Genomic DNA, 21,159 nt, shown 5'->3' on the forward strand with positions numbered 1-21,159 from the left:
GTAATAGAATTGTCACACTGTCATGTTGTAATAGTATTGTGACACTGTCATGTTGTAATAGTATTGTGACACTGCCATGTTGTAATAGTATTGTCACACTACCATGTTGTAATAGTATTGTCACAATGTCATGTTGTAATAGTATTGTCACGTTATCATATTGTAATAGTATTGTCACACAGCCATGTTGTAATAGTATTGTCACATTATCATGTTGTAATAGTATTGTCACATTATCATGTTGTAATAGTATTGTCACACTGCCATGTTGTAATAGTATTGTGACACTGCCATGTTGTAATAGTATTGTGACACTGTCATGTTGTAATAGTATTGTGACACTGTCATGTTGTAATAGTATTGTCACATTATCATGTTGTAATAGTATTGTCACACTGTCATGTTGTAATAGTATTGTCACACTGCCATGTTGTAATAGTATTGTCACACTGCCATGTTGTAATAGTATTGTCACATTATCATGTTGTAATAGTATTGTCACACTGCCATGTTGTAATAGTGTTGCCACACTGTCATGTTGTAATAGTATTGTCACACTGTCATGTTGTACTAGTATTGTCAAACTGCAATGTTGTAATAGTATTGTCACACTGCCATGTTGTAATAGTGTTGTCACACTACCATGCTGTAATAGTATTGTCACACTGCCATGTTGTAATAGTATTGTCACATTATCATGTTGTAATATTATTGGCACATTATCATGTTGTAATAGTATTGTCACACTGTCATGTTGTAATAGTATTGTCACAGTATCATGTTATAATAGTATTGTCACACTGCCATGTTGTAATAGTATTGTCACACTGCCATGTTGTAATAGTATTGTCACACTGTCATGTTGTAATAGTATTGTGACACTGTCATGTTGTAATAGTATTGTCACACTGTCATGTTGTAATAGTATTGTCACACTGTCATGTTGTAATAGTATTGTCACACTGTCATGTTGTAATAGTATTGTCACACTGCCATGTTGTAATAGTATTGTCACACTGTCATGTTGTAATAGTATTGTCACACTGCCATGTTGTAATAGTATTGTCACGTTATCATATTGTAATAGTATTGTCACACAGCCATGTTGTAATAGTATTGTCACACTGCCATGTTGTAATAGTATTGTCACGTTATCATATTGTAATAGTATTGTCACACTGTCATGTTGTAATAGTATTGTCACACTGTCATGTTGTAATAGTATTGTCACACTGTCATGTTGTAATAGTATTGTCACACTGTCATGTTGTAATAGTATTGTCACATTATCATGTTGTAATAGTATTGTCACACTGTCATGTTGTAATAGTATTGTCACATTATCATGTTGTAATAGTATTGTCACACTGCCATGTTGTAATAGTATTGTCACGTTATCATATTGTAATAGTATTGTCACACTGTCATGTTGTAATAGTATTGTCACACTGTCATGTTGTAATAGTATTGTCACACTGTCATGTTGTAATAGTATTGTCACACTGTCATGTTGTAATAGTATTGTCACATTATCATGTTGTAATAGTATTGTCACACTGTCATGTTGTAATAGTATTGTCACATTATCATGTTGTAATAGTATTGTCACACTGTCATGTTGTAATAGTATTGTCACACTGTCATGTTGTAATAGTATTGTCACACTACCATGTTGTAGTAATATTGTCACACTGTCATGTTGTAATAGTATTGTCATGTTGTAATAGTATTGTCACCCTGGCATGTTGTAATAGTATTGTCACTATACAATGTTTTGATAGTATTGTGACACTACCATATTGTAATAGTATTATCACACTGTCATATTGTAATAGTATTGTCACACTGTCATGTTGTAATAGTATTGTCACACTGTCAAGTTGTAATAGTATTGTCACACTGTCATGTTGTAATAGTATTGTCACACTGCCATGTTGTAATAGTATTGTCACACTGTCATGTTGTAATAGTATTGTGACACTGTCATGTTGTAATAGTATTGTCACACTGTCATGTTGTAATAGTATTGTCACACTGTCATGTTGTAATAGTATTGTCACACTGTCATGTTGTAATAGTATTGTCACACTGCCATGTTGTAATAGTATTGTCACACTGTCATGTTGTAATAGTATTGTCACACTGCCATGTTGTAATAGTATTGTCACGTTATCATATTGTAATAGTATTGTCACACAGCCATGTTGTAATAGTATTGTCACACTGCCATGTTGTAATAGTATTGTCACGTTATCATATTGTAATAGTATTGTCACACTGTCATGTTGTAATAGTATTGTCACACTGTCATGTTGTAATAGTATTGTCACACTGTCATGTTGTAATAGTATTGTCACACTGTCATGTTGTAATAGTATTGTCACATTATCATGTTGTAATAGTATTGTCACACTGTCATGTTGTAATAGTATTGTCACATTATCATGTTGTAATAGTATTGTCACACTGTCATGTTGTAATAGTATTGTCACACTGTCATGTTGTAATAATATTGTCACACTACCATGTTGTAGTAATATTGTCACACTGTCATGTTGTAATAGTATTGTCACACTGTCATGTTGTAATAGTATTGTCACACTGCAATGTTGTAATAGTATTGTCACATTATCATGTTGTAATAGTATTGTCACACTGCCATGTTGTAATAGTTTTGTCACACTGTCATGTTGTAATAGTATTGTCACACTGTCATGTTGTAATAGTATTGTCACACTGCAATGTTGTAATATTATTGTCATGTTGTAATAGTATTGTCACCCTGGCATGTTGTAATAGTATTGTCACTATACAATGTTTTGATAGTATTGTGACACTACCATATTGTAATAGTATTATCACACTGTCATATTGTAATAGTATTGTCACACTGTCATGTTGTAATAGTATTGTCACACTGTCATGTTGTAATAGTATTGTCACACTGTCATGTTGTAATAGTATTGTCACACTGTCATGTTGTAATAGTATTGTCACACTGTCATATCGTAATAGTATTGTCACACTGCCATGTTGTAATAGTATTGTCACACTGTCATGATGTAATAGTATTGTCACATTGTCATGTTGTAATAGTATTGTCACATTGTCATGTTGTAATAGTATTGTCACACTGTCATGTTGTAATAGTTTTGTCACACTGTCATGTTGTAATAGTATTGTCACACTGCCATGTTATAATAGTATTGTCACACTGTCATGTTGTAATAGTATTGTCACATTCTCACTCTACTATGTTTTACCATCGCGATACCGTGTATTTAATACATTTGATTACTTTTTTTGGTGTTAATTCCCTATTTAGAATTTTCCATTTATTTATTGCAGCGTGTCAGGATTTGTTGCCAAGTTGGTAAAAAAATCTGTTATGTCGACATGATCATGATTGTTTGTAAAAAAATATTTCATTGTGCTAAATGTCGACTTGATGTTGTTCGCGTTTCCCGTCATTTGTCATTTTGGTTCCAATTGTAGCGGGGTGTAATATGTCTTAAAATGATGACAATGCCGCTGGGTTCGTTTGATTTCAAAGGTTTTATTATTACTCAAAAACCCACGTTCTGAAACATACATAAATAAAACATAATTAATTTCATTCACAAACCATACATCTGTCATACAACAATAGTTCACGCGTACAATTACATATAAATGAATAATATTTCCAACACAACGTTAACACGATAAAATATCACAGATAATGACGATTACTTGGTAATATAAAATCACACACTTACAACACGTATAGTGCATCAACGTGAGGCTTAACACTGCTCACTTCCATGACCGTCATATACCGCACAACAGATGTAAACTACAATAATAAAGTATAGTTTTCACACTTGTACAATAGGTTTCAATATGAACACTATTACATTTATAAAAAATATCTCTGCTGTACGATAACCGTGTACAGTACATATACGTATATTTATTCAAAGTATTAAAAATATGGAAAACATGATCTTATCACTTATAACTTTCAAATATCATTCTTACAGAAACAGGAACAGGGCAAAACAACTAAAGAAAGATATCAAACTTACCAATACAGGAATACGACTCTATATGGTGACAGATGAATTCGAAGACCTACATTTTGTAGCTCCGGCTTCAATGACGTCGAAATTCAAATGTCCCGAAACACAAAGAAACAAAGACTAAAACCACAGATAAGAACTTTCAACCAATCAAACAACTTTGTTACAGTCACATGTCACGTTCGTCAGTGAAATATACTCACAGGTACAAAGACATACACATACCAATATACAAACACGCGCACGGGATCGCCGGTAACGAATATATATATACGCACGGACGCAGGTAAAAGGTCGCGAGGGCCTTATACCTCAATAATAAATACCTTACATATTTATTATATTTTATTAATAATTATCACACATATACATGTACACATTTCACAAATATCAAACACTTTATTAAAAATAACCCTATTACACAATGTCAGAATACTTTTTCGGCGATGTTATTACTTTGTTTTAAATTTTAAATATTCAATAACAAAACAAAAAACAAAAAACTGAACCACAGATATTGTGGTCATCACTTCGCCCTCTTCTATGTAGACAATATCGGTGGTGATAGAGAATTGTCTTGGAGAAGTACTTCAACAAGTGATATACAATAACGTCTGATAATAATATAATACAGCATTATAAGTCTATACATTGGGTGTGATCCCTACTGTACAGTGCAGTGTTCTCTTTTTGTAGTTCAAGGTTTATACAACCTTAATACGTTTTATTTTAAATTCCGTTAATATTAGCTATTCATAATTGACAATTTGATAAGTAATTAGGTAAGCACAGTTCTGTCTTAAACATTTGTTTGTCCAGTTCTTATTTTCAGACCAACCTTCTGGTTTTAAAGAGGCTTACCCGCAGACGGACCGGTAAACGGCACATCTCCGATCACTAAATAAACTTCAGTACACGTTTCTATGTGACAAAATTAGAGGCTTTCCGACTTTATTTCTTGAAAACAATTACAGAATATGTATTTAAAAGACGTTTTAAAACTCAACCTGAGAGGGAAATGTATGGAATATAACGGCAAATCTTCTTTGTAAATCGCCGCTGACTTTGAAGTTATCACTGTGCGGCACTGTGCACGTGCTTGTTTCTTTGATGTGTCAATCAAATTAGACTTATTGCGGGTTGCGATTAAATAAATAATATTTAAAAATGAGGTTTTAATATCACTTTTCAGCGTTTTATAAGGAAAATAAAATGAAAAACTCAACAGTTCCAACAATCTGTCATGTGTAAAAAATCGTTTTCTATTAGCCAATTTTTCTGATCTCTCTGCGGGCAAGCCTCTTTAAACACCAGAGTCGAGACCATGTGTTTCGTAAGAGTAAGTGTCTTCTGTTTCATCTAGGATTCCCGCCATACAAATCTAGGTCACGACGACACCAGCCATACAAATCTAGGTCACGACGACACCCACCATACAAATCTAGGTCACGACGACAACAGCCATACAAATATAGGTCACGACGACACCAAACATAAACATCTAGGTCACGACGACACCCTTCATACAAATCTAGGTCACGACGAAAATCGCCATACAAATCTAGGTCACGACGACACCCACCATACAAATCTAGGTCACGACGACACCAGCCATACAAATCTAGCTCACGACGACATCCGCCATAAAAATCTAGGTAACGACCACACCAGGCATACAAATCTAGGTCACGACGACAACCGCCATACAAATCTAGCTCACGACGACATCCGCCATACAAATCTAGGTAACGACGACATCCGCCATACAAATCTAGGTAACGACGACACCCACCATACAAATCTAGGTCAGGACGACACCCACCATACAAATCTAGGTCACGACGACACCAGCCATACAAATCTAGGTCACGACGACATCCGCCATACAAATCTAGGTCACGACGACACCAGTCATACAAATCTAGGTCACGACGACAACCACCATACAAATCTAGGTCACGACGACACCAGCCATACAAATCTAGGTCACGACGACAACCGCCATACATATCTAGGTCACGACGACGCCAGCCATACAAATCTAGCTCACGACGACATCCGCCATACAAATCTAGGTAACGACCACACCAGCCATACAAATCTAGGTAACGACCACACCAGCGATACAAATCTAGGTCACGACGACATCCGCCATACAAATCTAGGTCACGACGACACCCGCCATACAAATCTAGGTCACGACGACAACCGCCATACAAATCTAGGTCACGACGACACCAGCCATACAAATCTAGGTCACGACGACACCAGCCAAACAAATCTAGGTCACGGCGACACCCGCCATACAAATCTAGGTCACGACGACACCCGCCATAAAAATCTAGGTCACGGCGACACCCGCCATACAAATCTAGGTCACGACGACACCCGCCATACAAATCTAGGTCACGACGACACCCGCCATACAAATCTAGGTCACGACGACAACCGCCATACAAATCTAGGTCACGACGACACCGCCAGTCATACAAACCTAGTCCGGTTTAAGTCACAACCTGTAATGAAAGTTAGGATTGTGACAAAAATCAAACACGTCTTACTTCATATCGCATGAGGAATTATAATGTTTCCGTGTGGGATGTGATGTCGGCCATAAAACTTTCCTACGGTCTCCATCAACCTAATATCTCCATCAACCTAATATCTTGTGTCCTTAAACCTTCCTACGGTCTCCATCAACCTGTCTCACTAGACTCCTTGTGTCCTTCTCTCCATCAACCTGTCTCACTAGACTCCTTGTGTTCTTCTCTCCATCAACCTGTCTCACTAGACTCCTTGTGTCCTTCTCTCCATCAACCTGTCTCACTAGACTCCTTGTGTCCTTAATATCTCCATCAACCTGTCTCACTAGACTCCTTGTGTCCTTCTCTCCATCAACCTGTCTCCCTAGAATCCTTGTGTCCTTAATATCTCCATCAACCTGTCTCACTAGAATCCTTGTGTCCTTCTCTCCATCAACCTGTCTCCCTAGAATCCTTGTGTCCTTAATATCTCCATCAACCTGTCTCACTAGAATCCTTGTGTTCTTCTCTCCATCAACCTGTCTCACTAGAATCCTTGTGTCCTTAATATCTCCATCAACCTGTCTCACTAAAATCCTTGTGTCCTTCTCTCCATCAACCTGTCTCACTAGAATCCTTGTGTCCTTAATATCTCCATCAACCTGTCTCACTAGAATCCTTGTGTCTCACTTCTCTCCTTGTGTCTCACTCCTTGTGTCTCACTTCTCTCCATCAACCTGTCTCACTAGACTCATTGTGTTCTTCTCTCCATCAACCTGTCTCACTAGAATCCTTGTGTCCTTAATATCTCCATCAACCTGTCTCACTAAAATCCTTGTGTCCTTCTCTCCATCAACCTGTCTCACTAGAATCCTTGTGTCCTTAATATCTCCATCAACCTGTCTCACTAGAATCCTTGTGTCCTTCTCTCCATCAACCTGTCTCACTAGAATCCTTGTGTCCTTCTCTCCATCAACCTGTCTCACTAGGATCCTTGTGTCCTTCTCTCCATCAACCTGTCTCACTAGACTCCTTGTGTTCTTCTCTCCATCAACCTGTCTCACTAGACTCCTTGTGTTCTTCTCTCCATCAACCTGTCTCACTAGAATCCTTGTGTCCTTCTCTCCATCAACCTGTCTCACTAGAATCCTTGTGTCCTTCTCTCCATCAACCTGTCTCACTAGAATCCTTGTGTCCTTCTCTCCATCAACCTGTCTCACTAAAATCCTTGTGTCCTTCTCTCCATCAACCTGTCTCACTAGACTCCTTGTGTCCTTAATATCTCCCATCATTAGTCGACATCTGACATGGAAATCGTGATAATTGGAACAAGTCCTTGTTACGTAAAGCAGGTGTGTTCGTCATCACTCTCTATATATTATATATATTCAATGTTTCTTACTAATTAATATTCTAAAATCATAGATCTACGACATTCCTGTATTCTGGAAAAAACACTCTTAATGTGAATGAATGAAAAAAATACCTTAAACAGTTTTGTTTTCACGGTCATTATCGTAAATAAAGATATATTGATGATTGCTTTTCGTCGACTAATTTTTATCGTAAACCTACCGATTTGGAACGTACGGAAATCGCATTTCTTCTCAAATATTCAAGATTAAGGAATGTTTCATACGATGTTTTTTGCGTTTAATTTCATTTTCTTTTGTATGTCATTAGTACCATCATAATAACACATTCGTAGCGAAACTGGTTTATGTTATTATTCTCAGGATACAAGAACTTCTTGATAGTCACACCGTCTCCTAAAGTAATTTAACAAGACGGTTGTGGGATTCAGTTTTAAAGAGAGGAGTTCTATTGATTAGTTTCTATTGGAGAACTTGTCAAAGATACAGGAACAAGGAAGGTGGCGTTACACGGTTTCTGAGTGCGGAGCCGTCAGCATAAACCTATTATATCCCGCACATTTCTGTTAACTACGTAATAGGGAGATAAATATAATTGCTGTTCTATGGTAGGCCTAACCTTTTCATTAATAGCTAAATGTTGTTGTATTATGTGGGTAGATATGTGGTATAGAGTCCTTATAAGAGGATTGAACAGTTGGTGTTTTGGGTTCCGCTTAACCTTTCCTTTTATAAAAATACAAATTATTTTACTAGGGATAATAATATATGACGGTGAAATCTTTCAATAACCTTTAACCTTTATAAACGATGACGCAGGTTTTTTTTCATTATTAGGTAAATGCTTTACTCGCTGTTAACATCTAACGTAGCTACCCACACGTGTATGTGCCTTGTACAATAAAAAATACATGTAGCTCTATAATTAGATGGACACAGCTCCCATAATAGGCAGTAATGTTTAATACCCTTTTGTCGTAGTTACTCGTGGATAAGAATACATATACAGATAAAGAAACTCGCAATAAAAAGCTACTGCAGCGGAAGTAGGAAATAGTAAACTAATTCATCCAATCTCATATTATTCATAATTGATTTTTTTCCGGAGAGAAATAGAGACTGGATGGGTAAGCACAGTAGCCAGTTTACCGGTACTACGAGACAGAATGAATTAACATATACATATCTCATTAACACTGTTAAGTGTAATATAACAACTTCATACAATGGCCGTCATTATTCCCCACTCAGACAAGTGATTGGGACGGAATGATACTACCTGTGTCTATCCGACACCAGACAGATCGTTAACGACAGGTCCCCTCTACAATAGAACCTCCGTACGGTTCTCCATGGGTCCGACCTGCTACACTGTACAGCAATAATAGGAAAATGATGGCGGTAAGTTAGGAATCATTGCGATATTATCGATAAACTCGTCAATCTAACACTGTTACACTGCTGGCTGTAGTCAAAGTTAATAATCTCCTGTGAGATCCTGATGTGGTACTAACTTAAATGTTATGTTGTATGGTAGGACAATCGACCCCTTTTGTCCTAATTACATCGTATTGAGAGTACAGGGGATGGAGAAACGTCGTTGGAGACAAAGACACGGCTATCGAGTTAAGAGAAGATATGATATATTAAATTAAAAAAAAAACTCCGTATGAATAGGAATGAAAATTTTCACAATGTTTTTGTAAATGCTGGACTTTTCGTGTTGTCGTGTCTTTGAAAACGAGTCCTTGTGACGACATTGACAAATTTTGGTAATTTCCCATCTATATTAGCAGTAACTAACGCCACGACTTGTGAAGTTGTTTATTTTTGCTGTTGTGGCTTATGTGACTAAATGCAGCGGGTTGAAGTTAGCAGCGGTTCGTTAGAATCCGATCCCCAATCCGCTGCTGACCGTTATTCGAATCCCCACTAACGAATAACGAATCCGCTGCTAACTTCAGCCCGCTACTAAATACTAACTATTTTAGAAACTAGGCCTGTTGATACGAAAGTAAAAGGCTGTCATTTTGAATTTGTTTTACCAAGAACACCCGGAGCTTTACAATTGCAGTCTACAGTCTCATAACTACAACACCGTTTACTAACGACATTTAGACAAATACAACACAGAATGTAAATATTACATGTCTATAAATACCGACACCGTTTTTTGGTCCCCGATGTTACATAAGTCTATATATATAACAAAATGTTCTTGTGTTCCTGGTCCCGAAGGACAGGCGTAATTGTTATGTAAGTGATATAAAAAAAATAACGTGGGTATCATATCAATATGTGAAGACCCCGAAATCTAATTAACTATCCATCGTATTAACTATCGGGAAACATTATCTAACTTTTGAGATATGGACATTTCTGTAACATGTGACCTCGAGATTATAGTGGATGACTCGGATAATTACGAAATACCTCGTTTAGGATGCAAACAGTGAAAAATAGTTCTTTCTTATTTTAATGCAATAATGAAATATTAAAGTCATTACGGGTTTTTATCTCGGTAAAACATCTGCATGGCCGTGAAGATATATGGGTCGTGAAGTGTTCTTTGAATGGTGTTCTCAGTAATTGGTGAACCTTGTAGAAATTGATTAATTCCTCGCCACTTCTATGCTGAGATTGTCATATCTCATTCTGTGTAGTCGTATGATCGATTTCTCTAAAATTACTTCATATTGAAACTTGCTTTCAAACATCCTATTTTTTATTGAGTTGTATTGTGACAGTTTGTTCCTGATGTAATACCATTCTTTAAGATTTATTGTATGTTTACCATCAACCGTGACCATAGCCTGCAAGAAATCTAACTTAAGCATTAGAAAATACCTTCATAATAACAAAACCGTTTTTCTAAAATAAATAAGTAAATCAGATTTTTAAAAAATCCAAAAAACGAAGGCAAAAGATGAACAGAAATATAGATTTGTACAGAGACTCTTGAAAGGTTCAATGACAATAAGACCAGGTGCTCTGAGAGAATAAACGTCTTCAGCTTCACTGGCGATACCCGCCCTAAAATCTAGGTCAAATCCAGATTAAGGTACAACCTCAAAATGTCAACAAGAATACGTCGGACTTCATATCTCAAAGGAAAGTGTTCCTTTGCAAAGTATGGTGTAAACCTTCATATGTCTTTGAGCGCTGTAAACTATCAATCACAAGTCTGACAGTTAATGTCTGACGTCACTTCCTAACGTATGAGTAACAGTGAGAAGACTGCTTCCTCTCCTCGGTTAACTGCACTGTGAATATTTTCTCTGGTAAATGACACCAAACTTGTTTACCACCAATGATTGACTTGTCGATACGTTTTCACGTCAACACATTTTAATTAAAAATCTTTTATCACTAGTACCTACTATTTTTTTTTTTTTTTTTTAAACGGCTTTTTTATTTTGTAGCGAGGTTTTTTTTCCGATGTTAGAATTACACTATGATTCACCATCATGGCACTCTTTGTACCGTACCGGTCACCAACCGTTATCTAAAACTTTGTCATTTACATGGTATTAAATATAAATAAATAAATAAATAAATAACAAAAAATAACAAAACAATCGTTAACATATAGAAATGTAAAACAGTCCCAGATCGGTGAGATGTACCTTGAACAATTATGGAAATTGTAATTCCAGCACATATATTGACATCAACTCTGTCATATAAACTATTGATAATTGATTGATAATACAATTTTTATCAAGATGCAATTATAAAGTGGAATGGAAACCGTTAAGATAAAACAGTTATCACCGCGAATCATATTTGTCCCTTTAATTGTTACATTTACAGATAGTATTTATTACCATAGAATGGTATTTTGCACATTCTCTGATTGGCCAAAATAGTGTGACGAGATTCCTGATAAAGAACCATTAACCGACCGTGAAAAAAAGAAGAAGAAACTGTTAAAAATGCTGGTTGTGACTTGGTGTTTCTAAAATAGATGTATAATAGATCACTTCCCTTGGTATAGGCCAACAGTGTAAAATATCTTGTGTGCTATTGAAGCATGACAAGTAACAACTCTGATGCATTAGTTTACTTTTGATTGTGTGCTATTTAAAAGATATAATGAATATATATATATATATGATTACAAATGCTCCACAAGCAGACTCTTTCAAAACTGTTATAGCCTTTTTATTTCGGTAAATACGTGGCTCTATGAAAATGAAAAAAATATATGCATAGGTTTTCAATGACAATGACAATTGTTAATTCTCGTAAACAGTACATACAGTACAGAGAATATGAATGGATAAAAACAGGATGTACATCATTATTGTGAATTAATTATCTCATTTATATCAAAAATATATTGCCAATGATACAAGTTTATTTTGAGTTACGTAATTTAATAGTATATGAAATCTAAATGTATTTGGTCTATCATAATAATATCTAGACATATATTTCCTTCTGCCATTGAGTATAAGTTGTTGATCACAGTTTAATAAATAATTTCTCTTAAATTACATAAAGTGCAAATTCTATTTTCACGTGGTATATTAGACCATCTACCATTAACGATTGGTATTTTATCGTACCTGTTCTAAATTTACAGTAAGCTTTGCTAGTTTGGGAGGGAGTTTTAGTAAATCGAAAGAAGCTTGGAGTAGTATAATTGTGTTCTCGATAAAGCGACATTAGACAATATATTGTAGCGTGGAGTAACGGCTTAACAGCAACTATAGTGATGAACCGTGTCATACGCACGAGGCTTGTATTAACACAATTTTTAGTACGGAAGTAATATTTTATTTCAGATGTCTTCTTTTTACTTAAAAATAGTAAACCCTTTTATATCGAATATGGCACTTTACCCGTCGTAGGCCTGGAATACGAGCTGCGTCAAGTTGGATCGATTCTAAGGCGTTATATTTTCTCTCTGTACAATTGGCCCAAACTATATTCACTTACTCTTGTATCGATCTATTAGAAAATGAATATAAGATTCAAAGGATTTTTTGTCATTGATTTTATTTCAAAATTCTAAGAATTTTTAATTTAATTCTTTTATAATCTTTTTCATTGATATGACCGATTTGATTAGACCAATTTTCACGGCTGTTAAAAACAATTGTGACTCGTAACTGTTGTACATGTAATTGGTAAACAGGTCCGTCTCACAGTCATAATAATGATAACATTTTAAAACCCGAATACCTAGACTGAAGTATTTATGTCATGTCGGATACAAATTTTGGTATTAGAAAACCTTTCTGTATCACACAGTTTACAGACTTGTTTGATAGTGTCGTAGGGACGTTAACAATACTTCACTGGCAAAAAAAAAAAAAAAATGAAATACACACGTCGTTCATATGTAACAAGAAAAAGAGAAAAAGGGTAAGTAGCTATTATATGTACTTGTCGTGCGCGGGAATTATTACATTGTGCTGATCTATCCACAGTTATTTTTGGAAACTTCATCTGATCAGACGGATTCAATTACACGTACCATCTACATTTACTGTAAGAACGTCAATACCATAAACAGCTTTTATAATTTGATATCGGGCTTCGTTACATCAAATTCATCAAACAAACGAAAAGTTCAACCAAAGCTATTTCTCTATTTGATTATGACTTATATCGTTACATCCCCATGTAACAAAAACAAAACAAACCCACCTGTAAACAGATATGTAATGATTACAAATCGAGGAAACGATCACACGAAATATTTACTTAAGTGGCAATCATACACAGGCAAAATGTCTTCATGTCAATTTAATCTGAACAAAAATTGACCTGAAATTGACATGAATTTGACCTGAATTGACATGAAGAGATTTTGCCTGTGTAATAAGAATGTTGACTCCGCAATTTTAATCGTTATCTATTAACAACTATGAGTTTTAGCCTTATCTACGAGTATGGACGGCACAATGATATAAATCCGCCATCGTGGAAATCGTAGAAAGCAGACTCCTATGTTGTATCAAGTGTAAATTAAATTTTTTCGTTACGTTGTTTGGCCTTCTGAAATGAATTTTGTGCCATTTTATTTTAACACACCTTCAATATTGTGGTTGTCTCTCCGGACTCGAATATTCTATTGTCTTTACTAACTGTGAAGAAACGACGAATCTTAACCATAAACATTTTATTTGTATTCTCAAGTTACATCTCGTCACAAACACAGTTCTCGGTTAATGATTGTTTATGCGGTGGTAGCGTTCATTATTCCATACCGTTGCGCTCGTTAAGGATAATATCGTCAGCAGTAACACAGAGAGGGCCCACTGGGTGTCGTGTCATAGGGGCAGATGTTAGATGTTCTCTTGTAACCTCGATTTGACTCGGTATGTACAGTTATGTGATCGCACAACGTTCCACGCTGTGCGATGTGCTCACGCACGATGTGCGAACGATGTGCGATGTGCGCACGATGTGCGATCTGTGCGATACGGACCGTGCAGGAAAATGTGCGCACGATGGGCGATTGGAACGGTACATGTGCGATATGTATCGTGGTCGATATAAAATGAGGAACGCGTCATCTAATTATTCAAACGTGTGGAACGATTGTAAAATATATACAACGATTAACATTTTACGAGGCAGCTAATTACCATATTTTTGGTGAAATATATGCAATAGTTATTAGGAATGAAACTAAATACCGATGTATAGTTAAATAAGTTATCTAAATGATTATTAAAGAACTTTATATAATTTGCTCGGACGTCGTCGAGGACACCACTAAGCCTTGGCGAGTCGAAGAAATGTGTATTCAGCGAGATTATATCACAGGCGTCTGAAGTTCTGACAGTAAACTGAGATATAATACCATAGAAAAAATACGAGTATCTACTATAAAAAAAGAACAGGTATGCAACGCCTCCGATGTCAACAATCACTTAAATCTCTGCAAACGGGAAAAATATACGATTTACAATATAATTATTGGTATACACAGATGCCGCTAACATTATTTAACACTCGACAAGCATAAACCATTACTCACTGCGTTTAATAAGTTCTATTTCAGCTAAAAACTTTCTGAGATGGTCTGTCACGTCAACCATGTCGTGAAAATGGCGGACATTGTTATGCAGGTCCGCAGTGAATATCGAGGTAATACCTTTTAATTCATGAAAAAATAAGAGTTACCTGCCCTTTATTTTCAAACGTTTTAAAAACTGAGAAACATGTTACACCAGAAGTATTAAAAATGTTTCAACGACACAGAATATAAATATAAATTGAAAGAATCCATGTGCTTATAGAGTTCTTTTTTTATTGTCAATATCATGAATTAAAAAGTATTACCTCGATATTCACTGCGGACCTGTATAACAATGTCCGCCATTTTCACGACATGGTTGACGTGACAGACCATCTCAGAAAGTTTTTAGCTGAAATAGAACTTATTTGAAATGTAACCCTGGAAGTGTACAACAAGATAAAGAGTTCTGGAAAGGTAAATGAGTTATGTTTGAAATCTATGTTAAGCTGAAATAATATCACGTCAACCCCCCTCCCACCAATAAAAAAAATCTCAAGATAATACTGACATGTAGACAATTCTAACTCGAACTCAATAAAACGAGAAGATAAACTAATGAATTCGGAGACGGACAGGTGGTAAGAGAACCAGAACAGATGTTTAGGAAGGGTAAGTCAGTTATGGTTCACTGACGACGCCCGTCACATCAGGACAGATGTTTAGGAAGGGTAGGTCAGTTATGGTTCACTGACGACGCCCGTCACATCAGGACAGATGTTTAGGAAGGGTAAGTCAGTTATGGTTCACTGACGACGCCCGTCACATCAGGACAGATGTTTAGGAAGGGTAAGTCAGTTATGGTTCACTGACGACGCCCGTCACATCAGGACAGATGTTTAGGAAGGGTAAGTCAGTTATGGTTCACTGGCGACGCCCGTCACATCAGGACAGATGTTTAGGAAGGGTAAGTCAGTAATGGTTCACTGGCGACGCCCGTCACATCAGGACAGGTGTTTAGGAAGGGTAAGTCAGTTATGATTCACTGACGACGCCCGTCACATCAGGACAGATGTTTAGGAAGGGTAAGTCAGTTATGATTCACTGACGACGCCCGTCACATCAGGACAGATGTTTAGGAAGGGTAAGTCAGTTATGGTTCACTGACGACGCCCGTCACATCAGGACAGATGTTTAGGAAGGGTAAGTCAGTTATGGTTCACTGGCGACGCCCGTCACATCAGGACAGATGTTTAGGAAGGGTAAGTCAGTTATGGTTCACTGACGACGCCCGTCACATCAGGACAGATGTTTAGGAAGGGTAAGTCAGTTATGGTTCACTGGCGACGCCCGTCACATCAGGACAGGTGTTTAGGAAGGGTAAGTCAGTTATGATTCACTGACGACGCCCGTCACATCAGGACAGATGTTTAGGAAGGGTAAGTCAGTTATGATTCACTGACGACGCCCGTCACATCTAGGTCTAGTCCAAGGAACGTCATATTCGTTCCATAAAGAACATGGATACTGACACCTTAAACATACAGCTCCCATAAAAAGTAAACATGTTAAGATCACTGTTTTCATTAAACCATCATATTACACTGGGCTTTCTATTTGGATACCAATACATATAACGAAAAGTTTGGAGGTAACGAGATCAAAGTCGCTCAGAACGTAATATGCTTGACCAATGATTTTACATCAACTGTAAGATTCATCGTTCAGGAGTGATATATTGTTTTCTATACATGTTTTACTCGCATGCAGTGTTTAAATTTAAGATCTATAGTTATGTTTACTAACAGAAAGGTTAAGGCTATCATACTATCATATACATTATATACAACATACAGTATTCACAAAATTACATCCCGTATCGAGACACAGATGTATGACGTAATAGAATGACATCATGCTCCACATAATTTATCAGGAAATAGTGAAACCAATTTCGCAATTGTTATTTTACTCTAATTTGTCTTTAGCTTATCCCCCCCCCCCCCCCCCCCCCCCCCCGCCGAATTTTGAGAGACATTGTTATGTAAACTCAATTTAAACGTGAATTTCATTTCATCACTTCAAGCAGAACATTTATGAGGGGGACGTAACTCCTGATAAGAACGTTTTACTAACGTATGAAATATAATGATGTAACCAATTGCAAATCAGGGTATCAAGAAAATGCAAAAAAAAAAGTGTTTAAGGCCACGGATTTGCCGTTGAAGTCTGTTGGTAGAGTTTAAGGCCCGTCATTTTCCGTTAAAGTCTGCTAGTAGAGTTTCCATGCTACATACAATTTCTTTATGAATAGTGATATCGATTTGAGAAATCAAGTTTCTTTTCCTTATAAAGTATGTAACCCCAAATTGATTAACGAGATTGATTTCTATTGTTTTAATAAAGGAGTCAGTACCCCCTCTGTATTGTAGGTTAGTTCAGCTTTTCTTAGATCGACCATTTCCATCTCCACGGATTTCGTTAAGTTTATTACTTAGCATCACTGGCGGGTCTATCAAGTTACAGCGACTGCATGATGTCCCTAGAATCACTGACGAGTCACAAAAAACGCAATAGCTCTATAAGATTCATACCATTAATGACGAGTCCTAGAATGACGAAGCATCTGTATGATATACCTACCACCCCCACTGACGAGTCTTAGAAGGATGGTACATATTAATAGATCCTTAACACCACTGACGAGTCCTAGAAGGATGGTACATATGTATGATATCCCAACCACCCCCCACTGACGAGTCCTAGAAGGATGGTACATATGTATGATATCCCAACCACCCCCCACTGACGAGTCCTAGAAGGATGGTACATATGTATGATATCCCAACCACCCCCACTGACGAGTCCTAGAAGGATGGTGCAAATGTATGAGATCCCTAATACCACTGACGAGTCCTAGAAGAACGGTACGGCTGTATGAGATCCCTAGTATCACTGACGAGTCCTATAGATGAAGCACTTGTATGGTGTCCCTAGTATCACTGACAAGTCTAACAGATGAAGCACTTGTATGATGTCTCTTGCATTACTGACGTGTCCTAGAAATGCAAAACTACTTTATGAAATCCTTAGCATCACCTACGAATGTTAGAAAGATGAAGCACTTGCATGAGGTTCCTAACATCACTGACGATTCCTAGGAAGATAAAGCAAAATATGCTAGATGTCCCTGGCATCACTGAAGTGTCCTAGAAGGAAGAAACAGCGGCGTGATGCCTCTGGTATCCCTGACGAGCCCTATGTAATGTAGAAACTCTATGATGTCCCTGGCGTCAGTGACAAGTCCCATAAGGATAGACCAGCTATATGATGTAGTTTTGTACTCCCTGTCAGCTCTAAAACAACAATGTGATTTCTGGATACATTTTAAACAGAAGACGCTTACTCTTTCTAAACACATGGTCTTGTAATAGTTGTACTTTTTTCGAGGTCATCGATACAGATCTTTATTTTGTTTCATATTTGCCACCGTTTTGTAATAAGTTAAATTATGTTTTCGTGTGTGTGACAAAATTTTCTATTATTGTTATTGTCCTCAATTTTAACTTCCTATATCACGTACCTAACGAATGTCTCCTCAATGTTATATTTTATATAAAGTTCCTATATCACGTACCTAACGTATGTCTCCTCAATGTTATATTTTATATAAAGTTCCTATATCACGTAGCTAACGTCTGTCTCCTCAATGTTATATTTTATATAAAGTTCCTATATCACGTAGCTAACGTGTGTCTCCTCAATGTTATATTTTATATAAAGTTCCTATATCACGTACCTAACGTATGTCTCCTCAATGTTATATTTTATATAAAGTTCCTATATCACGTAGCTAACGTGTGTCTCCTCAATGTTATATTTTATATAAAGTTCCTATATCACGTACCTAACGTATGTCTCCTCAATGTTATATTTTATATAAAGTTCCTATATCACGTATCTATCGTGTGTCTCCTCAATGTTATATTTTATATAAAGTTCCTATATCACGTAGCTAACGTGTGTCTCCTCAATGTTATATTTTATATAAAGTTCCTATATCACGTACCTAACGTATGTCTCCTCAATGTTATATTTTATATAAAGTTCCTATATCACGTATCTATCGTGTGTCTCCTCAATGTTATATTTTATATAAAGTTCCTATATCACATACCTAACGTATGTCTCCTCAATGTTATATTTTATATAAAGTTCCTATATCACGTAGCTAACGTATGTCTCCTCAATGTTATATTTTATATAAAGTTCCTATATCACGTACCTAACGTATGTCTCCTCAATGTTATATTTTATATAAAGTTCCTATATCACGTACCTAACGTATGTCTCCTCAATGTTATATTTTATATAAAGTTCCTATATCACGTAGCTAACGTATGTCTCCTCAATGTTATATTTTATATAAAGTTCCTATATCACGTAGCTAACGTGTGTCTCCTCAATGTTATATTTTATATAAAGTTCCTATATCACGTACCTAACGTATGTCTCCTCAATGTTATATTTTATATAAAGTTCCTATATCACGTACCTAACGTATGTCTCCTCAATGTTATATTTTATATAAAGTTCCTATATCACGTACCTAACGTATGTCTCCTCAATGTTATATTTTATATAAAGTTCCTATATCACGTAGCTAACGTATGTCTCCTCAATGTTATATTTTATATAAAGTTCCTATATCACGTAGCTAACGTGTGTCTCCTCAATGTTATATTTTATATAAAGTTCCTATATCACGTACCTAACGTATGTCTCCTCAATGTTATATTGTATATAAAGTTCCTATATCACTACCTAACATTTATCTCCTCAATGTTATATTTTATATAAAGTTTCTATATCACGTACCTAACGTATGTCTCCTCAATGTTATATTTTATATAAAGTTCCTATATCACGTACCTAACGTATGTCTCCTCAATGTTATATTTTATATAAAGTTCCTATATCACGTACCTAACATATGTCTCCTCAATGTCATATTTTATATAAAGTTCCTATATCACGTACCTAACATATGTCTCCTCAATGTTATATTTTATATAAAGTTCCTATATCACGTACCTAACGTATATCTCCTCAATGTTATATTTTATATAAAGTTTCTATATCACGTACCTAACGTATGTCTCCTCAATGTTATATTTGATATAAAGTTCCTATATCACGTACCTAACGTATGTCTCCTAAATGTTATATTTTATATAAAGTTCCTATATCACGTACCTAACGTATGTCTCCTCAATGTTATATTTTATATAAAGTTCCTATATCACTACCTAACGTATGTCTCCTCAATGTTATATTTTATATAAAGTTCCTATATCACGTACCTAACGTATGTCTCCTCAATGTTATATTTTATATAAAGTTCCTATATCACATACCTAACGAATGTCTCCTCAATGTTATATTTTATATAAAGTTCCTATATCACGTATCTATCGTGTGTCTCCTCAATGTTATATTTTATATAAAGTTCCTATATCACATACCTAACGTATGTCTCCTCAATGTTATATTTTATATAAAGTTCCTATATCACGTACCTAATGTATGTCTCCTCAATGTTATATTTTATATAAAGTTCATATATCACGTACCTAACATATGTCTCCTCAATGTTATATTTTATATAAAGTTCCTATATCACGTACCTAACGTATGTCTCCTCAATGTTATATTTTATATAAAGTTCCTATATCACGTATCTATCGTGTGTCTCCTCAATGTTATATTTTATATAAAGTTCCTATATCACGTACCTAATGTATGTCTCCTCAATGTTATATTTTATATAAAGTTCCTATATCACTACCTAACGTATGTCTCCTCAATGTTATATTTTATATAAAGTTCCTATATCACGTACCTAACATATGTCTCCTCAATGTTATATTTTATATAAAGTTTATATATCACATACCTAACGTATGTCTCCTCAATGTTATATTTTATATAAAGTTTCTATATCACGTACCTAACGTATGTCTCCTCAATGTTATATTTTATATAAAGTTCCTATATCACAACCTAACATATGTCTCCTCAATGTTATATTTTATATAAAGTTCCTATATCACGTACCTAACATATGTCTCCTCAATGTTATATTTTATATAAAGTTCCTATATCACGTACCTAACGTACGTCTCCTAAATGTTTTTTAACTTAAAATTTTATTTGGTTTTCCAAGC

The 21,159-nt window shown here is 35.7% G+C and overlaps 1 protein-coding gene and 1 long non-coding RNA gene across 3 annotated transcripts; both read right to left on the bottom strand.

Annotated features, from left to right (window-relative positions):
* Positions 1-3,536: 3,536 nt before the first annotated feature.
* On the bottom strand, positions 3,537-4,430 carry LOC117342783. Of its 2 annotated transcripts, XR_004535893.1 has the most exons (3): positions 4,068-4,430; positions 3,759-3,835; positions 3,537-3,581 (listed from the first exon to the last, which is right to left on the bottom strand). It is a non-coding gene; the product is annotated as an uncharacterized LOC117342783 (long non-coding RNA). The 2 variants fall into 2 exon arrangements; XR_004535892.1 differs by having other exon boundaries at positions 3,759-4,430.
* A 2,305-nt stretch (positions 4,431-6,735) lies between these two features.
* LOC117341729 lies at positions 6,736-7,872 on the bottom strand. The gene is made up of 2 exons (XM_033903593.1): positions 7,307-7,872; positions 6,736-7,219 (listed from the first exon to the last, which is right to left on the bottom strand). Exons 1-2 carry the CDS (start codon positions 7,870-7,872, stop codon positions 6,736-6,738), a joined length of 1,050 nt encoding a protein of 349 aa, XP_033759484.1.
* Positions 7,873-21,159: the final 13,287 nt, after the last annotated feature.

Source organism: Pecten maximus, chromosome 14 (assembly GCF_902652985.1).
Source record: "Pecten maximus chromosome 14, xPecMax1.1, whole genome shotgun sequence".
Taxonomy (NCBI): Eukaryota; Metazoa; Mollusca; class Bivalvia; order Pectinida; family Pectinidae; genus Pecten; species Pecten maximus.

Excerpts from the sequence above, each read along its gene's own strand:
- LOC117341729 (XM_033903593.1), bottom strand. The coding sequence starts at position 7,872 with ATGGGAGATATTAAGGACACAAGGAGTCTAGTGAGACAGGTTGATGGA. Across the intron at positions 7,220-7,306 it reads AGACAGGTTGATGGAGAGAA|GATTCTAGTGAGACAGGTTG; the intron begins GTGAGACACAAG and ends TAAGGACACAAG.